Raw genomic sequence first — 25,570 nt, 5'->3', positions numbered from 1 at the left:
CCAATGTTAGCTTCCAAGATTAGTCATGTTATCCTAAAAACCTCACACTTCTTACCTGGGAAGTTATGTCATGATCTATGAAGTGCTGCAGCAGGTCTTTGTCGTGGAATGCCAAAACATTTTCTATCATACTGAGAATATTGATGGGAGGGTTAGGGAAATATTCAAACCAGTGCTGACACCAATTGACTATGAAGAAAAAAATTGAAAATCTATCTTTACCATTCTATATTATCAAGGGATTCTGCAATTCTTACATGAATCCACTCTATGTCCTCAATATGCCCATTAATAAAGAAAACATGACAACTCTTTAAGTTCTAGAACCATCGATTTTAAAGCTGCATCATGTTAACATTGTATTTTAGGTTTATAGAATTGCCCAATTTCTTCAACTGAGAGCAGTCAATGAGGAAGTGTCCATTAAAACAAACAGAACTTCCCAAAGTATTCCTGATCTTCCTGTAGGGCGCTCTGCTTCCTGCTTCTCCTGGTTAACAAAATGACCCTTCTACAAAAAGATTCCTTCTTAAGTCTTGACAATCTCCTAAAATCTACTCAAATTCATACCTAATCAAAATTAGAAAAGTTTATAAGAAATGTTCAAAATTACTAATTTTTTTTGAGACAGCGTGAGAGGGGGTGGGCAGAGGGAGAGAGAGAATCTTAGGCAGACTCCACACCCAAGGTGGAGCCTAACACCATGACCCTGAGATCATGACCTGGGCCGAACCCAAGAGTTGGACGCTTAACCAACTGAGCCACCCAGGCGCCCCCAAGATTATATTCTTACACATCAATAGCAACACATAAAAACAAATGGGCATGTATCATACCCCTATCCATTAAATGTTATAATAGCAGAATAAACACGTCCCTATTACTAGGACAAGAGTGACTGTTCTACGGCCGTGATAACAACCACCAGAACTGGTTTTAAATCTAAGCCATCGACGACAACTTATTCAGTAAACCTGACTTTGAAAACCAACCAGTGACGGAGGGATTCTCTGAAAGTCAGCCAGTGGAAAGCAGAATCTATTCTGCTCAAGATGCTTCTACAGCTCACGTTAACTCACTGAGTAACCACTACGACCCCCAAAACATTCTCCTAAAAACGCTGGTAAGATCAGTTAGTTTCACTCAATGGACTACGTCTAATCACCACAGCCCTCCTTAATTATTAAATTCGGATTTTTATTTTAAACACTGAATTGTGGTTCCATCCTTTGACAATAAGATCTCCTTTCTCATATTAGCAAAAGGAGGCTTAGATCGGCAGAATTTTGGATTATATCTGGTTATAAAGGGCCTACTAATTCCAGAAGTCAATTATTTATTAGTAAGTAAGTGTGAGTTAATAATTAAGGCATAAATAAACTCTTGCAAAAACTAAGCTTTGAAAGAAATTATTTCAGCTTCTTTAACTGCTGCTCTTAACTTTAAAAGAAAAACCCAGTTCAGCAACACATGCTAAGTGTCTATCATGTCTCAGATACTGCTAGTCCTAGGAATTTTAAAACACCACACACACACACACACACACACACACAGCTCAGATTTTTATAACTAATCTTCATCAAGAGAACACAGTTCTCAGTTAGGCATGAGGGAAACCCTGCTTTATACAGTGTTTGCCTTCTCTTCTTCTATTCTGCATGGTGTCACCACAACAGAAGTATGGGTAGAGGACCCAGAGACAGAACTCACCGGAGAAGAGGATAAAGAGAAATAACTGTGGAGATCCTTGGCTAAACCGGAAGAACTCCCTCTTGGTCATAAAAGAGACTGTAAACAGTGCTTAAAGATGACTTTTATAAATATATCCCAAAGGACTGTATTCCTTTTCCCCAGGTCCCAACTAGACTGTAAACCTAAAAAGCCAGAACAATGGTGTATCGCAAGCAATGCTAACATTTAGTTGGAGCTCAGTAAATGTTTCTTGAATAAAACTAGTTTGAGACCCTTGACAGAGGGGAGACCCTTCACAGCTACTCATGCTGACCATGATGGATCTTTTAGATTTAAATTTCAGGCTTAGAAGAGAAAATCAATTCCTCAGCACATAATCATACTCCAGCGATATAACAAGATTTTACTGGAAATAAAAAATAGTTTTGCACGCTTACCTACATATAAACAGCTTTTCTTAGGGTAAAATATCATTTGCCATTTTAACCATTTTTAAGTATGCAATTCAGTGTCAATAACTATATGCACAATGTTGTGCAACCATCACTATTTGCAAAATCCTTCCCCAAACAGAAACTCTGTACCCATTCAGGACTAACCTCCCATTCCCACCTCCTCCAACTCCTGGTAACCTCTAATCTACTTTCTGTGTCCATAAATTTGCCTACTTGAAATATTTCATATAAATTTGTCCTTTTGTGCCTAGCTTTCAGGGTCTATTCCTTTATATGGTTAAATCATATTCCATCGTATACCTATATATACTATATACATAGTTGATCCATTCATCTGTTAGCAATGATGATGACGATACTTGGGCCGTTTCCACCTTTTGGCTATTGGGAATAACGCTACCATGGATAGTCACATACAAGTATCTGTTTGAATCTCTGTTTTCAATTCTTTTGGTAATCCCTAAGAGTGCAATTGCAGGATTATATGATAATTTTATGTTTAACTTTTTGAGGAACTGCCAATTTTCCACAGTGAACACCATTTTACATTTCCAGCAATGTATGAAGGCTAGAATTTTTCCACATTCTTGCCAACACCTATTTTTTTCCTGTTTTTAAATTATAGCCATCCTAGAAGATATAAAGTGGTATCTCAGTGTGGTTTTGATTTGCATTTCCCTAATAACTAATGATCCAGAGCATCTTTTCACGTACCCATCAGCCATTTGTGTATCTTCTTTGGAGAAAAGTCTAATCAAGGCCTTTGCCCATATAAAAATTGGATTATTTGTCGTTTTGTTGTTGAGTTGCTTCTTTTCCTTTTAAAACTCCGAGTGTTATTGCCAGGGTAAATTAGTATAACTCCCCCCCCCCTTTTTTTTTTTAAGATTTTATTCATCTGAGACACAGAGATAGAGAGAGAGAGAGAAAGCATGAGCAGAGAGAGAGGCAGAGGGAGAGGGAAAAGCAGGCTCCTCCCTGAGCCAGGAGCCCGATGTGGGGCTCGATCCCAGGATCCTGGGATCATGACCCGAGCCGAAGGCAGACGCTTAACCATCTGAGCCACCCAGGCGCCCCTAGTATAACTCTTTTAAGGAATCAATTAGAATATTCATATTTTATGACCTAACAATACCAATTCTAGGAATTGTCCAAGAGAAAATATTATACATATTTATATGTGAAGATAGTTGTAACACTGTCTCTTTAGGTAAAAGTTAGAAATAACAACACTGTCTCTTTAGGTAAAAGTTAGAAATAACCTAAATGTCCAACAACAGATTAAACTAGTACATTCACATTATAGAATATTAGAGTCATAAGGGGGAAAAAAAGAATATTAGTCAACAAAATATTTATAAGGGCGCCTGGGTGGCTCAGTCATTAAGTGTCTGCCTTTGGCTCAGGTCGTGATCCCGGGGTCCTGGGATCGAGCCCGCATCGGGCTCCCTGCTCGGCGGGAAGCCTGCTTCTCCCTCTCCCACTCCCCCTGCTTGTGTTCCCTCTCTCACTGTCTCTCTGTCAAATAAATAAAATCTTTAAAAAAAAAACAAAACAAAAAAAATATTTATAAAGTTTATAAAAAGAGAAATGTACCTAACATATTAAATAAAAAGTAGTACAGGGGCGCCTGGGTGGCTCAGTCAGTTAAGTGTCTGCCTTCAGCTCAGGTAATGATCCCAGGGTCCTGGGATTGAGCCCCGTGTCAGGCTCCCTGCTCAGCAGGAAGTCGGCTTCTCCCTCTGCCCCTCCCTCTAGCTCATGTGCTCTCTCTCAAACAAATAAATAAAAAATCTTAAAAAAAAAAAGTAGTATAATTACAAAAATTTTAAAAACTGCTTAAAAAGTATGGAAAAATTATTTTAAAAAAACTAATGGTCTAGCAATTGGGGGACTAAACTCTGATACACCTATATGATGGAATATTATATTACACAGTTATATATTATATTAAACAAATTATGTTTTTCAAGAATATTTAATGATTTGGGGAAAATGCTCTTATAAGAAATTCATCAATATATTATATCAAAGATTATCAATGAGGAGGAGGAACATTGGTGAATTTTCTTTTGTATGTTTTCCTATATTTTCTCCAATCAGTAAAAATTTATCAAAGCAAATATAATGCAATTAAATGAACAAAAAAACATGAAGAGAAATACACTATAATATTCACAATATGTATGCTTGAATCTTTTTATTTCTACTTTTAAAAATTTTACTGTAATTACAGTTAAGTGCTTATCTCCTTTGTATAAGAAAACCTTTGAAAGCAATTTAAAATACATATAAAGTTGTTATTTTTGTTAAACCAATCTATAACTGGATTCAGTTTATTGACCTAATTATACTAATATGAAAAAAAGGACTCACTTTTCAGAGTAGATGCTGTTGATGGCAAGGGTAAACACAATGGTTCGCAGCACAGACTAGAGTCTGCCTGGGTTCAAATCCTCGTTCTGTCACCAACCTACCCTTGGGAAGCTCTGTGTGCCTCAGTTTCCTCAGTTATAAAAAGAAAATAACAACGCCTACCTCATAGGACTGTTGTAAGATTTAGGTAAGTTAATAAAGGCAAAACACAGAGAATGGTACCTGGCACACGGGAAGTTCTCAAGAAATGTTTGCTCTGGATGCTGAGAACGAGGACGGCAGTTAGCAGCTTCCACAACAGGCACTGTGTGCTAAATCCCTTACGTACTTACTACAATCCTATGAATAATAACTGACTTTCAGTAAGTGAAGCATCTGCTTCCTTCTTACCTTTTTTTTTTTTAGGATTGTTATTTATTTGAGAAAGAACGTGCATGCACACACAAACAGGGATGGGAGGGGCTAAGGGGGAGGCAGGCTCCCTGCTGAGCTCAGAGCTGGATGCGGGGCTCCATCCCAGGACCCTGAGATCATGACCTGAGCTAGACCCTTAACCGACTGAGCCACCCAGGCGCCCCTGCTTCCTTCTTACTAACAAAATCTAACCTGTAACGGTATCTTCTAAAACGCAACTATCCAAATTTTCTTGTAAATAGAAAGGTTTATGTATAAATGTCCGAACTGTCCATTCCGTGCTCTCTATCTGATTGTTCAACACCAGAACTGTTAAATGTTACAAAGCTGCAAAGACATCACAAAAATATACAGGAAATCCACTCTTGGTTTCATTATTTAATACTTATGTACTTACTTATGAGAGTAGCAACAACTTCAAAACAAATGAGCTGGTTGTTCTGGAATAATTTTACAAATGGAAATGCCAAGAGTGGAAGATATGGTGTGTCGCTAAAGATGGCAGACCAGTGAGCTAATGCAGATAGGGTTCTGTGAATCAGGTAAGGAGGTAAAGACCAGAGAACAGTTTATTATTAAAATTTGACTAAATAATATATTCACCTGATAAAAAATTTGCTATGGAAGGTATATTTGATGAAAATTCTCCCTCCTACCTTTATCATCTAGCTTACTTCCCCAGAACCACTGTTAAAAGTAGAGATCCTTTTTTAAAAAACAGAAAGGTTGGTATAAACATTGTTTTACACCTTGTGTTTTCCACTTAATAGTATCTTGGAAACAGTTCATTTTCAGTAGATGTGGAGCTTTGATACACAAGATAGTTTCGTATAGATACACCTTAATTTCTTTAACTTGGCCTTACTGGGCATTTAAGTTGTTTCTAATCCTTTATAAATAATGCCATGCTTATTGTTTTATTTACATCATTCTTCATGTAGGAATATAGATTTGGATAAATTCCTAGAAGTGGAATTGCTGAATCAAAAAACATGTGCATTAATTTCAATAGCCAGTGCCAAATTATTCTTTGAAAAAATAGTGGCTATTCACATTCTCATTAGCAGAGTAAAGGGATGCCCATTTTCTCACTCTGGCCAATGTGTTTTATTATCAACCTTTGTTTTAAACCTTTAGTCTAGGTGAGAAATGGTATTTCAATGTGGTTTTAAATGTATATGTGTATATACATTTTCAATGTAATTTTAACTGGCATTTATTATAAGAGAGGTACAGCATCTTTTCATGTCTAAGAACCATATCCCCAGCTATGAACTACACATTCAATCCTTTTTCCATTTTTTATTCATTGGTCCTTTCCACGCTCATTTAAATGAATACTTCATATAGAAACCAGTCTTTTATTTGTCCTATGTTTTGTATATACCTTCTCAGTTTTACATATGTCTCTGGGGAATTTTTTTACATGTAGAGATTCATGTTCATAGCAATCTCTTCCGGATATGTCAAGTTTAAAAAGGCTTGCCTTACTCTAGGGCTATAATTCTCCCATATTTACTTCTGATACTTTCAAGGTTTCCCTTTTTTTTTAAACCTTTTGTTTTGAGATAGTTTTAGGTTTACAAAAAGTTGTAAAATCAGTAGAGAGTTCCTGTATACCTTTCACTCAAATTACTCTGTTAACATCTTGCATAAATACAGTACAATTATCAACACTAGGAAATTAACATTGGTACTGTGCTATTAACTAAATCAGATTTCATTCAGATTTTATCATTTTTCCCATTTTGCTGTGTCATTTTTTCGTTTTGCCAATCTAGGATGCAACACTGTATTTCTTTGCTAAGTCCTCACAGGTTCTTCCAATGTGGAAGCTCCCAGTTTCTTATCTTTTGGACACTGACATTTTTGAGGAATACCACATAGTTATTTTATAGATTGTCCCTCAATGTTTTCTCACAATTTTAGAGTGAGGTTATAAATTTCTGGCAAGAATACCAAAAAGTGATGTACAACATACTGATGTGTATTATTACTGGTGATTTTAAATCTGACTACTTAGTTAAGGTGGTATCGGCCAAGTTTCTCTACTATAAAATTACTATCTTCCCGTTTGTAATTAATAAATATCTCTAGGAAGATACACATATTGCTGCAATATACCGAACATACCTCTGTAATACTCTGAGTAGTTTCCCGCTTTTGATGGGGTATTTCTTCTGAAGGTTGAGAAATGCCACATGAACACCCTTATCTTCCAGGCTGCTAAATGCCGTATGGTTTTCAGGCAGTTGTAGAAGAGAACGCCAAATGAACATTCTGGAACAAAAACGTAATTTTAACCAAGAAAAATTTGGGGGGTAAAATTGATTTAACATGAAAGAAAGTAAATTTTACCTGTATTTCATTGGATATTCACCATAGCCTTTTAATAAGACTTGTAAACGCTTTTTGTTCAAGCCATCGGACAACTCATTCTTAAAAAAATAAATAAATAAATAATATCAGTAAGTGACATAATCACAAAACTGAAAAGGTAATCTAGCCCACAGTGGCTTCCCAGCTTTACTTATGTATTTAAAGATTTTATTCATTTATTTATTTATTTTAGAGGGGGGAGGAATGAGCAGGGGGAGAAGCAGAGACAGAGGGGGGAAAGAATCTCAAGTAGACACCACACTGAGCATGGATTCTGATGCAGGGCTCGATCTCACAACCCTGAGATCATGATCTGAGCTGAAACCAAGAGTCGGGATGCTCAACAAACTGAGCCACCCACGTACCCCGTGGCTTTCCAATTTTAGAACACTACACGCAGTAAAAAAATATTTTTACAACATGGGACTCTCTATTCTCTGTCTCTCTCTCTCCGGTGCGCATGTACACAGCAGATAAAGTTCATGACGTATCACCCTACACCTGGGTTTGGCAAACTTTTTCTGTAAAGGGTCAGAGAGTAAATGTTTTAGGCTTTGTGGGTCAAGAGATAAAATCAAAGATATTATGAAGATACTTAAAATGTAAACATTTAAAAATGTGAAACTTATTCTTAGCCGGAGGAGCCAGATGTGGCCAGCGGGCTGTCACCTGCTAATCCCAGCGGCAAGAGCAACGCGTCCTGGTATTTTCTTCCTTCTTTCTCTCCCCACCCTTTCACTTTTTTCCCCCTTCTTACTTTTTTTTTTAATTAAGATTTTATTTATTTATTTGACAGAGAGAGACACAGCAAGAGAGGGAACACAAGCAGGGGCAGAGGGAGAGGGAGAAGCAGGCTTCCCAGAGAGCAGGGAGCCTGATGCGGGGCTCGATCCCAGGACCCTGGGACCATGACCCGAGCAGAAGGCAGATGCTTAATGACTGAGCCACAGGTGCCCCTCCCCCTTCTTACTTTTAAGTCAATTTTTATCTTAATGGAAAATTACTATATAGATTTGGGGATGATAAAGCCATTTTCAAAGATGACCTCGTTTGATGCTAACAACTCAATGGAACAGATGGGATGTTGTTTTTTCTTTGAGAAAAAGGGTAGGTCAGAGCTCAGTGACACAAACCTGATCAATCAGTCTTGGCTCAAGACTCAAAGCCAGATTTTCTGACTTGGTTCAATGCCCCCCCCCCCTTTTTTTTTACCATAAAAAACAGGTAGTCCAATGTAAGAGGGAGTGAAGGGAAAACCCAAGAGGATGGTTGAATGAAGATCCCCCTTTGAGAACCATGCGCCAGAGACTGAAGGCTGGGGCAACAGGATCTAGGAAAGAGACACATTCATTCCCGTCATCTGCAAGACACGTGCTGCCACTGGAACCTCTTTGTAAACAAAGATAAAACGCCCAGGTGGGTTTGGCTTGAGTTTTATCTGTTCTTATCTTGACCACATACAGATGAAGTTCCTGCTTCCCCGTCCATATCCCGATGCCAAGATTAGTGGACGAAATGCACTTCACCCTGAACAAGGGTTCTACTTGGACCTACTCCTTACAGCCGGCTGCGGATTGCTTAGAAGCAGCCCACTCCCTGACACATTTCTGTAGGATTTCCGAATTTGACTCACACTAGAGCACTGCCAGATGCCCTGATGGTGGTGCCTCTTTTATTTCGCAGAAGTCAATTGTGATCATGCCCTCCTTTTTCTCAGAAAAGCCTCCTATAAATTCTCAGGAAAGCTGAGGTCAGACCATGTCTCAGAGCTATCATTCAGCCTATTTTCTCAGTCCCTGAACAGGAACAATATTGTCCAATCTTTACACAGCTAGACTTGTGCCTGCTAGTTAGCTTTTTAAAACTAACCAATATTTTTGGAGGGGAGCTTGGTGGGGGGGATGGGATAATTGGGTGATGGGCATTAAGGAGGGCATGTGTTGTAATGAGCACTGGGCATTATATGTAATGAGCAACCGATGAATCACTAAATTCTACCCCTGAAACTAATAATACGCTATATATTAACTAAACTGAATTTATTTATTTATTTATTTATTTTTAAAGATTTTATTTATTTATTTGACAGAGAGATAGCGAGAGCAAGAACACAATCAGGGGGAGTGGCAGAGGGAGAAGCAGGCTTCCCGCCGAGCAGGGATCCCGATGCGGGGCTCGATCCCAGGACCCCGGGATCATGACCTGAGCCACAGGCAGACGCTTAACGACTGAGTCACCCAGGCGCCCTGTTTATATTCCTTTTTAAAAAATGTATTTACTTATTTAAGTAATCTCTACAGTCAACGTGGGGCTTGAACTCACGACCCCAAGATCAAGAGTCACATGCTTTTCTGACTGAGCCAGCCAGGCACTCCAGGATATTTTATTTCTTCTGCTTATACGAAGTTTCAATGTGGGATGAGTATGTGCCGTATGCAGCGCATCTCAGTCCAGACTAGGCGCATCTCAGGTACTCAGTAGCCCCATGTGGCTAGTGGCTAGCGTATTGGACAGTGCAATTCTATACTATTTGACTTCTTTAAAAATCATAAACATGTACTAATTACATACTTAAAATTTAGAAGGCACATTATAATTTCAGTTACAACTTTCTTCTCTTCTTTCCTGGGAAGAGTGATGATGGCCTAAGGTATCATCAATCTTGTCCACAGCAGAGTCATGACAAACAAAAATGTAACTATAATATATTCTTACCTCTTTATTTTCAAAACTACCAGCCAGGTCTTGCTTTAGTATTCTGGTTTGTATTTTGTTTTCCCTTGATTTTGCTGGCCGCTGTACTCTTCCTGTTGTTACTTTTATCTTAAGGCCACCAGAATTCAGTTTACTCTTGGGCAAATCTTCAATCACTTTCACTAAGGGAGGAGGTGGCTAAAAGGGGGAAAAAATAAAATCTAGTGGTTATCCTTGGAAAACAGACCTGACCACATAGGATTTACAAAATTTGTTTTGATTTAATGACAAGGAAACATTCTTGGTTATTTTATGTACACTTTTTGCTTGAAGAATAATGATGTATGTTAAGGCACATTATGAAATTGATCACAACAAATTTCTGCCAAATTCCTTTGAAGAACACAATAAAGATACATGATTGACAACAATAGAGAATTTAATTATCCCTTGAAAGCTGGCCTTTAATCATAGTATATCAATCCATTTTTTTTTTTTTTTTAAAGATTTTATTTATTTATTTGAGACAGAGAGAATGAGAGAGAGAGAGAGAGCACACATGAGAGGGGGGAGGGTCACAGAGAGAGGCAGACTCCCTGCTGAGCAGGGAGCCCGATGCGGGACTCGATCCCGGGACTCCAGGATCATGACCCGAGCCGAAGGCAGTCGCTTAACCAACTGAGCCACCCAGGCGCCCCATCAATCCATTTTTTAAAAAGATTTTATTTATCTATTTGAGAGAGAGAGCATGAGAGAGAGAGAGCGAGCGAGCATGAGTGGGGGTGGGGGGGCAGAGGCAGAGGGAGCAGTAGACTCCCCACTGAGCAGGGAGCCCAATGCAGGGCTCGATCCCAGGACCCCAGGATCATGGCCTGAGCCGAAAGCAGATGCCCCAATCCATTTTTTTTATACTTGCGCGATAAAGTTAGTAGTTTGGTGATAATCAGCACAGAAGGCACAGTTGGACGTAGGGCCCTCCTAGAACAGGGAGAGAAGCACCCTAATATTCTTTGGGCTCAAGTGAATTTCTCTGAGGGAGTTGTCAAATGACATTCCTCTAGAGGCATGGGACGCCTGCCTCTGTCCCTGGCTCCACAGAGAAGGCTGTTAGTCCCCTATGGCATCAACAGCTTAACGGGCAATTTGGACAGCACCACTTAGAGTCTTAATCCTCATTTCTATGGGAAAATATGAAGAAAATTAGCCCCAACAATTTACTTAAGGGAAAATGATACACTAACACATTTTCTCTATGAATAATACCACTTTAAAATCAAAAGATCTTCCTTTTTCAAAGGAAATGAGCAGATAAGGTAACTCAGGCTTCCCGAGTTCTAAATATTAATGAAAGTACAATGGCTTTCACAGACCATTTAAATGTTTGAGGACTTCATTGCTAGAAGTTTCCTTAGTAATTAGCCCAGACCCAAATCAAAGACTAGGTGGATGTGTGATTTTTAAAAATTTTTTCTGGAAGCCAAAGTGTCAATTCCTTTCATATGAAAACAGAGAACAACAACACAGGGAAGACCCCGTATGTCCAAATGAACACATTAGATTTCAGAAAAACACATGTTAGACACAGTACCTTGTATTCACATTGTCATGAAAGCCAGAACAGTGATCTTCCAAGATAATGTCTAATGAAAATGAATCACCACTCTTCAGGAAAGCTCTCTGAAAAGGATACCAAACTTTTTGACCTCTTCCCCTCTCACTCCCAAAAGAATAAAGCAGAACAAAGCAAACATCTTGACCCTTTTTCATAACATAGACTACTAAAAGGCTACTTTGAGGTTTCAGAGATTTTTCTCATGTTATCTTCAGAGGTTTAGGACTTCTGCTTTTGAAATCTGCAGCCTACTGTCTGAGTCCAAAAAAGTCTTCCCTGGGGCGCCTGGGTGGCTCAGTCGGGTTACACGGTTGACTTCAGCTCAGGTCATGATCTCAGGGTCCTGGGATTGAGCCCTGTGTCAGGTCTGTGCTTGGTGGGGAGTCTGTTTCTCCCTCTCCCTCTACCCTCCCCCCAACCCCCTGCTCATGCTCTCTCTCGTGCTCTCTCTCAAATAAATAGAATCTTCAAAAAAAGTCTTCCCTATTGCCAACTGCAGTGTGATGAATACATAACACTGTAAAATGTATACAGTAGGTAATGTGATAATACACACATGGCATAGATACTAAATTTTTGTTTTAAAATTATTATAAAAAGCATTTAAAGTTGTGACTGTTTCTGTAAGATTTTTTAAATGGTGTTTTTCTCGGATACATGGTCATTTATTCACATCTAGAAAAAACACAAGGATAAAGGCAAGTATAACAATAGCTCTGACCCAAAAAAAAGTATGATGGCCACCTATTCTATGATTCAATTTTTCAATTCTTTATCTATGAAATGCAATTAGAAATGGTCTGACTTCTAAATATTGCCCATCTTTCTAACCTCAATCCATTCTTCCCAATCTTTATTAAAATTTTTATTCTAGCGCCACGTTTTTTCTCTTGAACTTCATGTGCTTCCACGAAATACAATCTCCCAAAAGTTAGGGCCTGAGATATGACCTGCATAGCCAATACCTTAGTAGTGTTAAAACTTCAACAAAGAAGTAGCAATTAGCTTACTTATTGGCACAATTAGCACCAATAATTCTCCAATAGCCAAAAAACAGGACTTGAAGGAATGGAACATGGGTCAGTTCTATAGAAACTACAGACCTGAGCATTTGTGTATGCTCAATAGCCAGGAAGACACTGGTAATGTGTACAAAAGAAAAAGAAAAAAAATCATCCTCCTTCTGTTATACTCTAGCTTTTCTGGTCAATATGATGTTAATTTGCTTAACAAACAGCAGAGAGGAAGTCACTGACTTACTCTTACTTTGGTTTTTCTCAGATCTCTCCCCGCTTCTATTAATAACATGTACCTAGCTCCTCCAAAATACAGCTAAGCTGAAAACTCCCATTAAGAGCAAATAATGTTATTACAATTTTTAAAGTTTACGAGAACAGTAGAGTCTAATTCCATATGGTTAAAGAAAATGTACGCATGTGCGTGTGCGCACACACACACACACACACACAGAGTAGCTTCTCGCTAGTCACAGTAGGTCTGTTCTATAAAGAAGCTGCAAGTACTGAGTTAGTGATACTGAATCACCAATCCTAGGAGAAATACAGTTAGGTCCCTGTGAGCCAGTGATCAGAGACTTTCTATCAGCCAATCAATATGTCACTTTGTTTAGTGTATGTTTGTGTTTAAAGACACTTATTTCATATATATTGTTGATTTTTACCAGGAGGTGAATTCACATTTACAGAATCCATAAATAACGAGGACGGACTGTCTACATTCACAAGCATAGACAAAAAAGCCTGGGAAAATATACACCTCAAAATCATCCAAGAAAGGAGAGACTGAGTGATTCTCATCTCTTTGTTTATCTGTATCTTTTGATTTTTTTTTTCCTGTGTTAAGACACTTATTACTTGTCTAACTAAAAAAAAAAAAAAAAAAAGATAAAAAGGACAAGAAGGAGCAGACACACAGCAAAAAGACTATATCATTTTAAGAACAGAACACGGGCCCTGCTAATGACTAGCTGTGTGATGAGGCTGAGGCATGAGCTTCTTCCTCCATAAAAGGAAATCATTAGACCAGGTGATCAGCAAAGTCCCTCTCAGGGGCAATGACATGACCCCAGAACTCACAAGGCTGCACACAGACAATGAGACTCGGCAACAAGTTGGGGAAATTCTAGATAACCATAAAAGAGAAGTGGGAAGTATATTTTAGGTGAAATGAACAATGCAGCAGATGTAGAAATGAGAATGGGGTCTATGGGGGGACAGTGAGGGAAGTTACAAGTCTGGGGAAGTAAGTTAGACAGGCAGACCAGACAAGATTAGAGAGGACTTTGACAGTCAGGCATTAGAGTCTGGACTTAAAGTGGCAGACAAAAGGAAGGAAGCCACCAAAGTAGCACTATTTTAGAAATGATGATGACAGTATTATTTTAGAAACATGCTATATAAAAGAGGGACTGATGGGCAGAGGGAGGCCCTGAGGGCTCCAAGTTTTTTTTTTTTAAAGATTATTTATTTATTTATTTATTTATTTGATAGAGAGAGACACAGCACGAGCAGGAACACAAGCAGGGGGAGTGGAGGAGGGAGAAGCAGGCTTCCCGCCGAGCAGGGAGCCCGATGCGGGGCTCGATCCCAGGACCCCGGGATCATGACCTGAGCCGAGGGCAGACGCTTAATGACTGAGCCACCCAGGCGCCCCTCTGAGTTTTGGTATATTGGTTTAAATAACTGAACTCAAGAGTAGTTACTGAGTACAAATACAGGGACAGCTAATGTGGAGATGGACAACAGGCAACACTTATATAGATATTATTTCAAATTTAAGAACTACGACTTAATATTGACTAGATCTAAAGATGTACAGGAACAGTCCTAGTGCTCCAAGATTTCTAACCTATAAGATGGGAAGAAAGACTGAGACAGAAATGAAGAGACTGGGACTGAAGATCTCTTTTGGGAAGGAGATCATGACAGGCACGCTGAATGGATAGGGACCCCACAGATGCCTGTTAGGCAGGCAGCAACTTAAGAAAGGAGCACAGCTGAGAAAAGTGTGAAGGGGCCTGGCTGGCTCAGTCGGTAGAGCATGTGAATCTTAATCTTGGGGTTGTAAGTTCAAGCCCCACGTTGGGGGTGGAGATTACTTAAAATTAAAATCATGGAGGAAAGAAAAAAAGCATAGAGATGTGGCTTTGGGAGGAAGAGGAAAAAAAACAAAACAAAACCCAGAAGTATGGATAAGGTCCAAGGAATTTAGAAAATCAGAGCATAAAGATTATATTTTTTTGTTTTTGTTTGTTTTTAATATTTTATTTATTTATTTGAGAGACAGAGAGAGAGGAAGGGAAAGCACAGAGGGAGAAGCAGACTCCTCGCTGAGCAGGGAGCCCAATGCAGGGCTTGATCCCAGGACCCTGGGATCATAAGCTGAACTGAAGGCAGATGCTTAACTGACTGAGCCACCCAGGCACCCCAAGATTTTATTTTTGATGATACAACATTTAAATCTTTAAAAAAAACCCGTGATAGGGGTGCCTGGGTGGCTCAGTCGGTTAAGCGGCTGCCTTCGGCTCAGGTCATGATCCCAGGGTCCTGGGATCGAGCCCTACATTGGGCTCCTTGCTCCGCGGGAAGCCTGCTTCTCCCTCTCCCACTCCCCCTGCTTGTGTTCCTGTTCTCAGTGTCTCTCTCTGTCAAATAAATAAATAAAATCTTAAAAACAAAACAAAACCAAACCCGTGATATTCTTTACTTGATAACATACCTTATTTATTTCTTGTGTTAGAGCTTGAACTGAATATATGTTCAGACTTCCATTTTCCATAATAGATGCAATGTACCGTCCATGTGGGCTAATTACTGATGAGCTAATTCCTTCATCAAGGCTCCCAATTTCAAAGAGAAGTTTACAAGTCTGTATATTAACAAATCTCATTATACCATCTTGACTTAGCACTCCAAGAACCTAAGAGTAGAGAGAAACAATATATGAGTTCCAAAAACACATTTAAAAGTCCAATGTCTCAGACATTAACTAGACTTATTATAGTGATCATTACACAATGTATATAAATATCGAATCATTATGAAGCTAACGTTTTATGTCAATTATAACTCAATTTAAAAAAAAGTCAACTCCCTAAACATCAAACTATACACATTTACACATACAAATGTGTATGTAGCTATATATAGAGTTTTTTGTTTGTTTGTTCGTTGGGGGCGAAGATTGTCAGAGATTATATTCGCAAAGAGTCATCATGTATTTCAAAATCTCTAATTATGGCTCATGTACATTAGCCCTATCGAGGTCCAGATAAGCCTGACTCTGACCAGAACCAGCAAGGTGCCCATCCTGAGAGACTATGGCAGGGAGCATCTGTACTAATACCTTCAGAGGGAATACAGATGATTAGACAGTCCTTAACTGTGACCTCCACTCTAGTTGTCAGAGGCAAGGAGGGGGGAGGGTTTGTTTTCCTTTTCCATCCCCACAGCTTGATCAGAACTAGCATTTGTCCTGCTGCCCTTACATAAACCTGACTCTGGCAGGTGTAACATTTGGGGAATGGAGAAAAGAAAGTCTGTGGGCTGCAAAGAAGGGTAAGAAGGAATCTAGCTTTTAAAGGGGGAAAAACTTAGTTTTAACTCATGTAATTTGAAAAACTGAAAACATGTACTAAAAAAGCGTAAGTCAATACACAACAGACCCCTTTACTGCCTTGTCTACGCATGGGTTCTTTCCCCAATGCCGGGGCTGGCAAGCTGTGCCACCATGGACTGCACGAGATGCTGATGTCACTTGCTACATGAAAGACGACAGCCTGGAAGTGGCTGGAGACAGTCTGAAGGTGGCAATCTCTTCTGTTGGGTCAGGCTGTAGGAAACCCCCTCACTCACAGCTGATGCAACCTTTCTAGAGGGCAATTTGGCAAGATCCTCAAAATTACAGATGCACATAATCCTAATACTACTATTTCAACTCTGGGATTTTATCCTATGGAGAGGATGTATGAAATGGTGTGTGCAAAAAGTTATTCAGTGCACCATTATTTGTTTGTTTAAGATTTTATTTATTTGAGAGAGAGAGAGAGAACATGAGCAGGGGGAGGGGCAGAGGAAGAGGGAGAAACAGACTCCCTGCTGAGTGCGGAGGGCTCAATGTGGGGCTCGATCCCAGGACCCTGAGATCATGACCTGGGCCGAAGGCAGACGCTTAACCAACTGAGCCACCCAGACACCCCTCAGTGCACCATTATTTGTAATAAAGAAGGACTAAAAACAGGCTAAGTGCCCAATAACAAAGCACTGGTTAAAAAACTATGAAATACTATGCAGCTGTAAAAAAAAAAAAAAAAAAAAAAGAAGTTCTCTACTGACCATCTTCAAGGTCAATAATTAAGTGAAGAAAAGCCAAAAAAAAAAAGTGAAGAAAAGCAAGGTGCAAAGCTGCGTAAGAAAGTGGGAGAAACAGGAGTGTTATAACAACAGTGGTTATGGAGAGTGAGTAACTGGGCAAATGGGAGAGAAGAATAAGAGATTTCACTTCATTGTCTTTTTATTTATTTATTTTTTATGTTTTCAACCTTGTAAATGCATTATCTATTCAAAAAACTTAAGTTGGGGTACCTGGCTGGCTCGGCTGGCAGAGCATGCAACTCTTAATCTCAGGGTCATGAGTTATATATAACTTGTTAAAGTACGCGACTCAAAACAGTCAATTTAAAATAAGAAAGTTAAGGTTTGACTACTCAACTATTAAAAAGAAAAATGGTGTGAGGATGCCTGGCTGGTTCAATCCGTAGAGAATGTGACTCTTGATCTCAGGGTCATGAGTTCAAGCCCTATGCTGGGCGTGGAGTCTACTTTAAAAAAATGAATAAAATGAATAAAATACATAAGCAAAGAAAATTTTTACAAAATAGTATGTAGAGGGGGGAATATTTTGTAAACTAAGGCAAGATACAAAGAAAACATGCTTCATAAAACTCAGGCAACAAGTTATGGTAGATAAAACAGTACAACATAGAGAAAACTTTAATTCTACTCCCCCCCTTTAATCCTTACAATTAATAGGAAGGTTGACAAGTCACTTAATGATTCTAAGCTTTAATGTCAGTCTATGTAATGGTGAGAATACCTTCCCTATACGCAAATAAAAAATAACATGCTAAAGCACCCTGTAAACCATAAAGCATGACATAAATTTAAAGCATATTGATTTTAGAAAAAGGGATAATTGTCAGTAATATACAGAACCTAATAATGTAAATTTTTTTCAATTTTAGACTCTTCATAATCTTAGCAATTTCAAGTCCTTGTAATAATCACGGTACAAGAGCAAAGATGGTGGGCGCCTGGGTGGCTCAGTTGGTTAAGCGACTGCCTTCGGCTCAGGTCATGATCCTGGAGTCCCTGGATCGAGTCCCGCATCGAGCTCCTTGCTCAGCGAGGAGTCTGCTTCTCCCTCTGACCCTCCTCCCTCTCATGCTCTCTCTCTCTCTCTCATTCTCTCTCTCTCAAATAAATAAATAAAATCTTAAAAAAAAAAAAAAAGAGCAAAGATGGTTCAGAAATTGTACAATGTCCTACCTTTATATTACTAACCTGATTGGAACCAGCATCAAAACTATCAGGGAGAAATTCTAGGTGGCGGATGGCTCGAACTTTAGTAGGCATCTGAATAATTCTGAATAGCTGTTTAGCTTCCAAGCACCACAAGTGAAGATGATTTGATTTCCCTCCAGCGGCCAGGATTCGACCATCTCTGCAGAACAAAAGGTGAGAAAGTACAACTAAGTGGACTGTTTACAGCAGTACTGTCCAATATGATCCAACAGGATAGAAATGTTCTTTATCTGTGCTGCCCAATATGCTCACTACTGGCCACATGTGACTGAGAACTTGAAATGTGGCTAATGCTTCTGAGGAAATAAAATAATTTCATTTAATATTTACTAAATAGTCCCATGCATACAGTGGCTACCATACAGGAAAGCTCAGGTTTACAGCATATATATATTTTTTACCTATTGTACTAAGACACCAGCTTAACAAGTACTTGTTTGATGACTTGATTGAGGATTTCTGAGTAACATTTATCTTTTATAGCATAATCTCAATCCAACTTCCTATATTTCACACAGGACCATACTGAGTTGGTACAGCACCGATACATGAAAAACCCAAAAATTCCAACTTTTTTTTCCTGCTCAAAGCAAGCTACTTTTATAAGGTACGAGAAGAATAAGCTGTATTAACTTGCAACGCTGTTGCTCATTCATTCACCAAGGACTTGTAAAGTGTCTATTACAAGCCAGGTATCATCTCAGGCACCAGGGACACAATGGTGAACACAAGGCAGGTGGAATCCCTGCTCTTGTGGGATTTTTTAGTCTAGAGGAAGGGAAGCAAAAAAATGAACTTGATCTCAGCTGACGATAGTTCTACAAAGAACTATAAAATGAGATGGGAGTTATAGAGTTGGGAAAGGAGGAAGGTCTGCTCCCTAAAAAATGTGAATGAGCCAGTTAAGGGATGATTCGGAGGAAGAATTCCATGCTGGCTGGTATTCCAGACTGGTCGACACGTGAGTGTTCAGAAAGGAATAAGGTTAGCCACCTAAGGAAGAGAGAGAAGTCACACTCAAGCGTGGCTGGAATTGTGTTAAAGGAAAAGGAAACAGGAGGAAAGACAGGAAAACTGAGGCCAGATGACAGAGGCCTCAGGGATCTTATGGGGAGTTTGGGTTTTATTCTAAATACAAGGGAAAGCCTTTCAAGGGAGTTCAATAGGGAAGTGTCACGATTTGACTTATGACTTAAAAAGACAGGGCGCCTGGGTGGCTAAGTCAGCTCAGCTCAGGTCTTGACCTCAGGGTCCTGAGTTCAAGCCCCTCATTGGGCACCACACTGGGCATGGAGCCTACTTAAAAAAAAATTAAAAAAACAAAAAAAACCCAAAACCCCCCACTCTATCTGCTATGTAGAGACTGACTTTAGGAAATGGAATTGAGGGGCACCTGGGTTGCTCAGTCAGCTAAGCGTCTGCCTTCGGCTCAGGTCATGATCCCAGGGTCCTGGGATTGAGTCCCACATTGGGCTCCCTACTCATCGGGGAGCCTGCTTCTCCCTCTCCTCCCCGCTCATGTTCTCTCTCTCTAAATAAATAAAATCTTAAAAAAAAAAAAAGGAAATGAAATGAAATGAAATTGAAAACAAGGAGACTATTATAGGAGTCTGAAAGAGACCAGGGTAGTTGGAGTAGGGTAATAGCCGTGACAACGCACAAGATCAGACCAAGTCAAGATCTCATTTGGTGCAACTGATGGGATTTATTCATGGCTTAGAAGAGGGTGAGAGAAAATAAGGAAATAACATATATTTTCTAGCTCTTCCGCTGAAAAGGCCTAGAGACAATGACCGAATCAGTCACAAGGAGTACCCCTAGCATCCAGGTTAGGTTCTGAAATATCATTACCCACTAAAACGAACCCAGGCGCTTTAGAAAAATGGCCGATTCCAGGTTTGGGACAAAAATGTGTAAGATAAGCCTGGAATATCTCGTCAGATGAGAAAGAATGAGAGCATTCAAAACAGACAACTGGAGTTTTATCAAAGGGGCTCAGAGCCAACTTGAAAGGATCCCAGTGGTCAAAGATGAGAGAACTGGAGCATCACTAAGAATAATGTTAATTAAATCATGTCGATTATGTTTAAATTATTCATTCACAAAGATTAAAGGCAAAGCCTTCATTGACCACCTCTGAAAGATGCTAATAAACCAACCCATTGTTTTTCATAAAAAAAATTTGAGGGGCGCTTGGGTGGCTCAGTTGGTTAAACTTAGTCTGATTCTTGATCTAGGGTTGTGAGATTGAGCCCCACATTGGGCTCCATGCTGGGCATGGAGCCTACTTTAAAAAAAATTTTTCTTTTTTTAAAGACAGGGAAATCAGGCATTTATCCTGCCTTTCCTTTGCAACTAACTAGTAACCAGAGAGTTGATGAGAAGAAGTTCCTTTCTATAGAAGGTTTCTAGTAAATAAGGGAAAAAGGAATGACAGAATTAGCATAGCACCATTTTGCTAACCTCTAATGCAATACTCGTTCTAGGTCATGATCATCGATGGCCACTAATATCACAAGAGAAGTGTTCGTCTGATGAAAGTACACAAACCACCTATCATTATCATGTCTTCCTGACCCCAAATCAAATCTGAATCAGACCAAGCCTCCAATTTACAGGAAATATAGGTATGACCAGTATACAAGAAACACAGACAAAAGAGGATCAAATTAAACACCAACGCAGGGATGCAAAAAGCAAAACCTGAAATACAGAGAGTGCTACAGGACAAATGACCAGTTCCTTAACAAATAAATTGCAAGGAAAACATTAAAAAAGGGATATATCATCCAAGACACTGTGTGAACCTTGTTTGGTTCCTGATTTGAACAAAGACTAGGTATTTGACAATATTAAGAAATTATTCATTTTTTTAAAAAGATTTATTTATTTATTTGAGAGACGGTGAGCGAGAGAGAGAGCATGAGTGGAGGGAGGGGCAGAGGGAGGCAGAGAAGCAGACTCTCCCGCGGAGCAGGGAGCCCGACGCAGGGCTCGATCCCAGGACCCTGGGATTGTGACCTGAGCCGAAGGCAGATGCTTAACCGACTGAACCAACCAGGTGCCCCAGAAATTATTCATTTTTAAAAAGTGTGATAAAAGGGTTAACGAACTGGAATTTAAATAAAAACTTGAAAAAGAAAAGTGACAATAGTACTATGGTTATGTTCCAAAAAGGACCCTTTCCTTCAGAGATACACACTGAAATATTTACGGATGAAACGATCCTGCTTGGGCTTTGCTTTAAGGCAATGCAGTAGGTAGTAGGAGGTAGTAACAGGTTGAGTTATAGATAAAATAAAAGTGGCTATAAGTTATTACAGCTAATGAGAACACTATAATTAGGGTTTCCTGTATTTTTATATTTTTGCATACATTTGAAATTTGCCAAAATAAGTTAAAAAGTTCTACAGAACATATATAAGTTTGAAGGAAAATTTTCTCATATGACAGTGAGATAATGAAAATTTGTAAAATTTTCCTAGAAGCTAGATTTCTTAAATTCTCAGTATTTTAAAAATGTACATTTGGATCAGAGAGGGAGACAAACCATAAGAGACTCTTAACTCTAGGAAACAAAGTGAGGGTTGCTGGAGGGGAGGTGGGTGGGGGTGTGGGGTAATTGGATGATGGGTATTAAGGAGGGCACGTGATGTGATGAGCACTGGGTGTTATATGCAACTGATAAATCACTGAACTCTACCTCTGAAACTAATAATACACTACATGTTAACTGAATTTAAATAAAATAAAAAATTTTTTAAATGTACATTTGGGGTGCTTGGCTGGCTCAGTTGGAGGAGTGTATGACTCTTGATCTGAGGGTCATGAGTTTGAGCCCCACACTGAGTATAGGGATTACTTAAAAATAAATAAATAAACTTAAAAAAAAGTGAAATGCACATTACCTGGTCACGGCAAATACTTTGTATAATATACTAGAACTTTCAGGTGGAGCTGGTAATTGATATCTGCAAGAAAGAGTATCACATTCCCAGGCAAAGATGGAATTATCTTTAAAACAGCTGAGGATGGTATTACTTAATGGTAAAAAGAAAACCTAAAGAGGGAGAAAAACAGTTATTGTTCATATAGCCCATAGCCCTCTTTATATTTAAAATTATACAAGTTGTCAATTTTTTTTAAAGATTTTATTTATTTATTTGACAGAGAGAAACACAGTGAGAGAGGGAACACAAGCAGGGGGAGTGGGAGAGGGAGAAGCAGGCTTCCCGCCGAGCAGGGAGCCCGATGTGGGGCTTGATCCCAGGACCCTGGGATCCTGATCCGAGCCGAAGGCAGACGCTTAACGACTGAGCCACCCAGGCGCCCCACAAGTTGTCAATTTTTGTTTTAAAAAATTACTTTTTCTTAAACTGGAAAAAATATACATTTATGACATACGATGGGATAATACTGATATCTCATATACTATTATAAAACTGAAAGGAAAAGGTAAAACCCTTTAAATAAAAAAATTGGGGGGGGGCACCTGGGTGGCTCAGTTGGAGGAGGGTGCGACTCGATCTTGGGATCATAAGTTCAAGCCCCATGTGGGATGTAGAGATTACTTAAATAAAACTTAAAAAAAGACTGATGAGAGAGAGAATGCATGCCCCAGTGAAGAATGAGGTATAAAAACAGTAAGTTTCTAAAATAACCTGGAAGCCAGGCGCCTGGGTGGCTCAGTTGGTTAAGCGACTGCCTTCAGCTCAGGTCATGATCCTGGAGTCCTGGGATCGAGTCCCATATCGGGCTCCCTGCTCGGCGGGGAGTCTGCTCCTCCCTCTGACCCTCCCTCTCTCTCATGTTCTCTCTCTCTCTCATTCTCTCTCTCTCAAATAAATAAAATAAAAAATCTTAAAAAAAAGGGCGGCTGGGTGGCTCAGTTGGTTAAGCAACTGTCTTCAGCTCACGTCATGATCCTGGAGTCCCGGGATCGAGTCCCGCATCGGGCTCCCTGCTCAGCGAGGAGCCTGCTTCTCCCTCTGACCCTCCCCCCTCTCATGTACTCTCTCTCATTCTCGCTCTCTCAAATAAATAAATAAATCTTTAATAAAAAAAAAATCAGGGACTAAAATGACTAGGCAATTCATAAAATACAAAGTAACAATTTAAAAATATTTAACCTTATAGAAGATTCAAATGTAAATATTGATAGCATTTTATGTGTATCAAATTGACTTTAAAAATAACATACATACATACACAAGCTATACATACGCTAACATATGTACTCTATAAACTACTTACTACTATAAACATGACATGAAATACTAACTACTCATAAAGATTACAAATATTAAATGTTGGTGAGAGTGTAGGACACGGGTATTGTCCTACTGGGATGCTGGTAATAAAAACTGGTTACAGATACTATACAATGTATCTCAATAGCCTTGAAAATACATAACTCTTCTGAACTAGTCAATCTGCTTTTTTTTTTAAATTTTTTTTTTTTTTTAAGATTTTATTTATTTATTTGAGAGAGAGAGAGTGAGAGAGAGAGCCCAAGAGGGGGTAGGGTCAGAGGGAGAAGCAGACTCCCTGCCGAGCAGGGAGCCCGACGTGGGACTCGATCCCAGGACTCCAGGATCATGACCTGAGCCGAAGGCAGTCGCCCAACCAACTGAGCCACCCAGGCACCCTAGTCAATCTGCTTCTAAGAGCTAATCCTTTGGAAGAAAAAAATCAGCAAAGTGCTTTAAGATAAATGTATACAAAAGTTTGTTGAGCATTATTTATGATGTTTTATTAGTGACTCACTTTGTGCAATGGACAATTGTGACTGAACCTGATATCAAAGTTGGAAATACCACTTTCTATTTCTATTTTTCTATTACATAAGCTCTACACAATGCTGACTTTTGATAATACAAAGTTTTAGTTAAAATTCACCATTTTCTCGTAAGAATTTCGATGGCCTCCAGTATGATTTTGTGTGTCATTTCTGTAAAGCACACAAAGGGAGGGAGGGAAGGAAAAAGAAAGAAGGAAAGAAAATGGAAGAAACCTGTGCCCTAGGAATACCATATTCCTGCCCATCTTCTCAAAATAATCTCCCCAAATAGCCTGGGACATTTCACATGGTTAAATCCTTAGTTACATCTCCAGCTCTTTATTCTTTGATTCCCATCGAGAATAGCCTTCTTAACTGCAAAACAGCTTACTGTAATACTTTATATTTGAACATATTTCATCCTTGTTTCCACCAGTTTGTCTTTACAAGCTTTATTACTTTTTTAAGAATATATGATTTGGTCTTGTGTTGGAGAGGAACAGGGACTCACTGAGGAGGCAGAACACCTTGAACAACTTGCAGCCTCTTATTCCAACCCCTGATTGGTCACACACCTTCACCACTTACTAGTGTCAGAAGGAGGCCTGTTTTCTCTGAAATGCTACATTCTTTGGGGATGAAGTGTTCAACATCTCGAACACTGGAATGTCTCTGGAGTATTTACAATCTGGAGGCTGTCAGCACAGTAATGAGAGGGGGCAGACCGAAAATGGCCAGGGGAAAAGCAGGCTCAACACCAAATCTATGCGGCTTTCTCCAGCGTTACAAACATAATGAATCAATAAGGCACCTAAATGAAATACTTCTGCAACCTTGCATCTAATTTGTGTTGTCACTTAGCCTACTATGTATATATACAGTTAAGAAATGATTCTAATAGTTAATGATATTACTATAAAAACTTCACAGGAATTGAAACCCCTAATTATTTTTAATAGTTTTGTTTTTTTTTTTTTTCCTTAGAGGTGGAGGGAGGGGCAGAGGGAGAGAAAATCTTAATCAGGCTCCATGCCCAGCGCAGGCCCGACACAGGGCTCCATCTCACAGCCCTGAGCCGAAATCAAGAGTTGGATGCTCAACCGACTGAGCCACCCAGGCACCCCAAGAAACCTGTAATTTTTATAACAATAGTTGAAGGCTATTATCACGAACTACTTTTCTCATATACATACAACAGTATCTTTTAAAATAGTAAATAGTGCTATAAAACCACAATGCATGCATACACACATACATAATGCATGATGGGACTTACTGGTTAATTAAAACAATCTACTCAGTGTTAATGCTAATAAGACACAATAAAAAATGCTAATTTGACTGCTGTCCTTGCCTGATTCAACCCTCGCTTTTGTCCTTGGCTCGCTTTGTCAAAGACAATCTCTGGTAGACTGCCAACAGATTCAGGAAGATTTATAATAGAAAAGTCTTATTGAAAGAATATGCGATAAATACACTGTGATCTATAATCAATGCACTGAAACACTGTTTGAAAGCCAATGTTGAAAAAAGTGACTTAATATTTTTATTATAATTAGCAATATTT

The 25,570-nt window shown here is 39.2% G+C and overlaps 1 protein-coding gene across 10 annotated transcripts in view; it reads right to left on the bottom strand.

Moving 5' to 3' along the window:
* The window catches only part of TBC1D31 (TBC1 domain family member 31), a 65,895-nt gene that overhangs the window by 24,456 nt on the left and 15,869 nt on the right, over positions 1 to 25,570 (bottom strand). For all 10 annotated transcript variants that reach the window (XM_021688711.1, XM_044914296.1, XM_044914297.1 and 7 more), the window contains 8 exons: positions 22,133 to 22,284; positions 18,204 to 18,363; positions 15,361 to 15,561; positions 10,032 to 10,208; positions 7,296 to 7,375; positions 7,071 to 7,217; positions 5,335 to 5,468; positions 56 to 189 (listed from right to left, as the gene is read on the bottom strand). In XM_021688711.1, coding sequence (XP_021544386.1) covers positions 56 to 189; positions 5,335 to 5,468; positions 7,071 to 7,217; positions 7,296 to 7,375; positions 10,032 to 10,208; positions 15,361 to 15,561; positions 18,204 to 18,363; positions 22,133 to 22,284 — 1,185 coding nt within the window. The remainder of the gene's footprint in view (positions 1 to 55; positions 190 to 5,334; positions 5,469 to 7,070; positions 7,218 to 7,295; positions 7,376 to 10,031; positions 10,209 to 15,360; positions 15,562 to 18,203; positions 18,364 to 22,132; positions 22,285 to 25,570) is intronic.

The sequence above is a fragment of the Neomonachus schauinslandi genome, chromosome 4 (genome assembly GCF_002201575.2).
Source record: "Neomonachus schauinslandi chromosome 4, ASM220157v2, whole genome shotgun sequence".
NCBI lineage: Eukaryota > Metazoa > Chordata > Mammalia > Carnivora > Phocidae > Neomonachus > Neomonachus schauinslandi.
The sequence above is the reverse complement of the archived record's forward strand: the minus strand, read 5'-3'. Positions and strand labels throughout refer to the sequence as shown.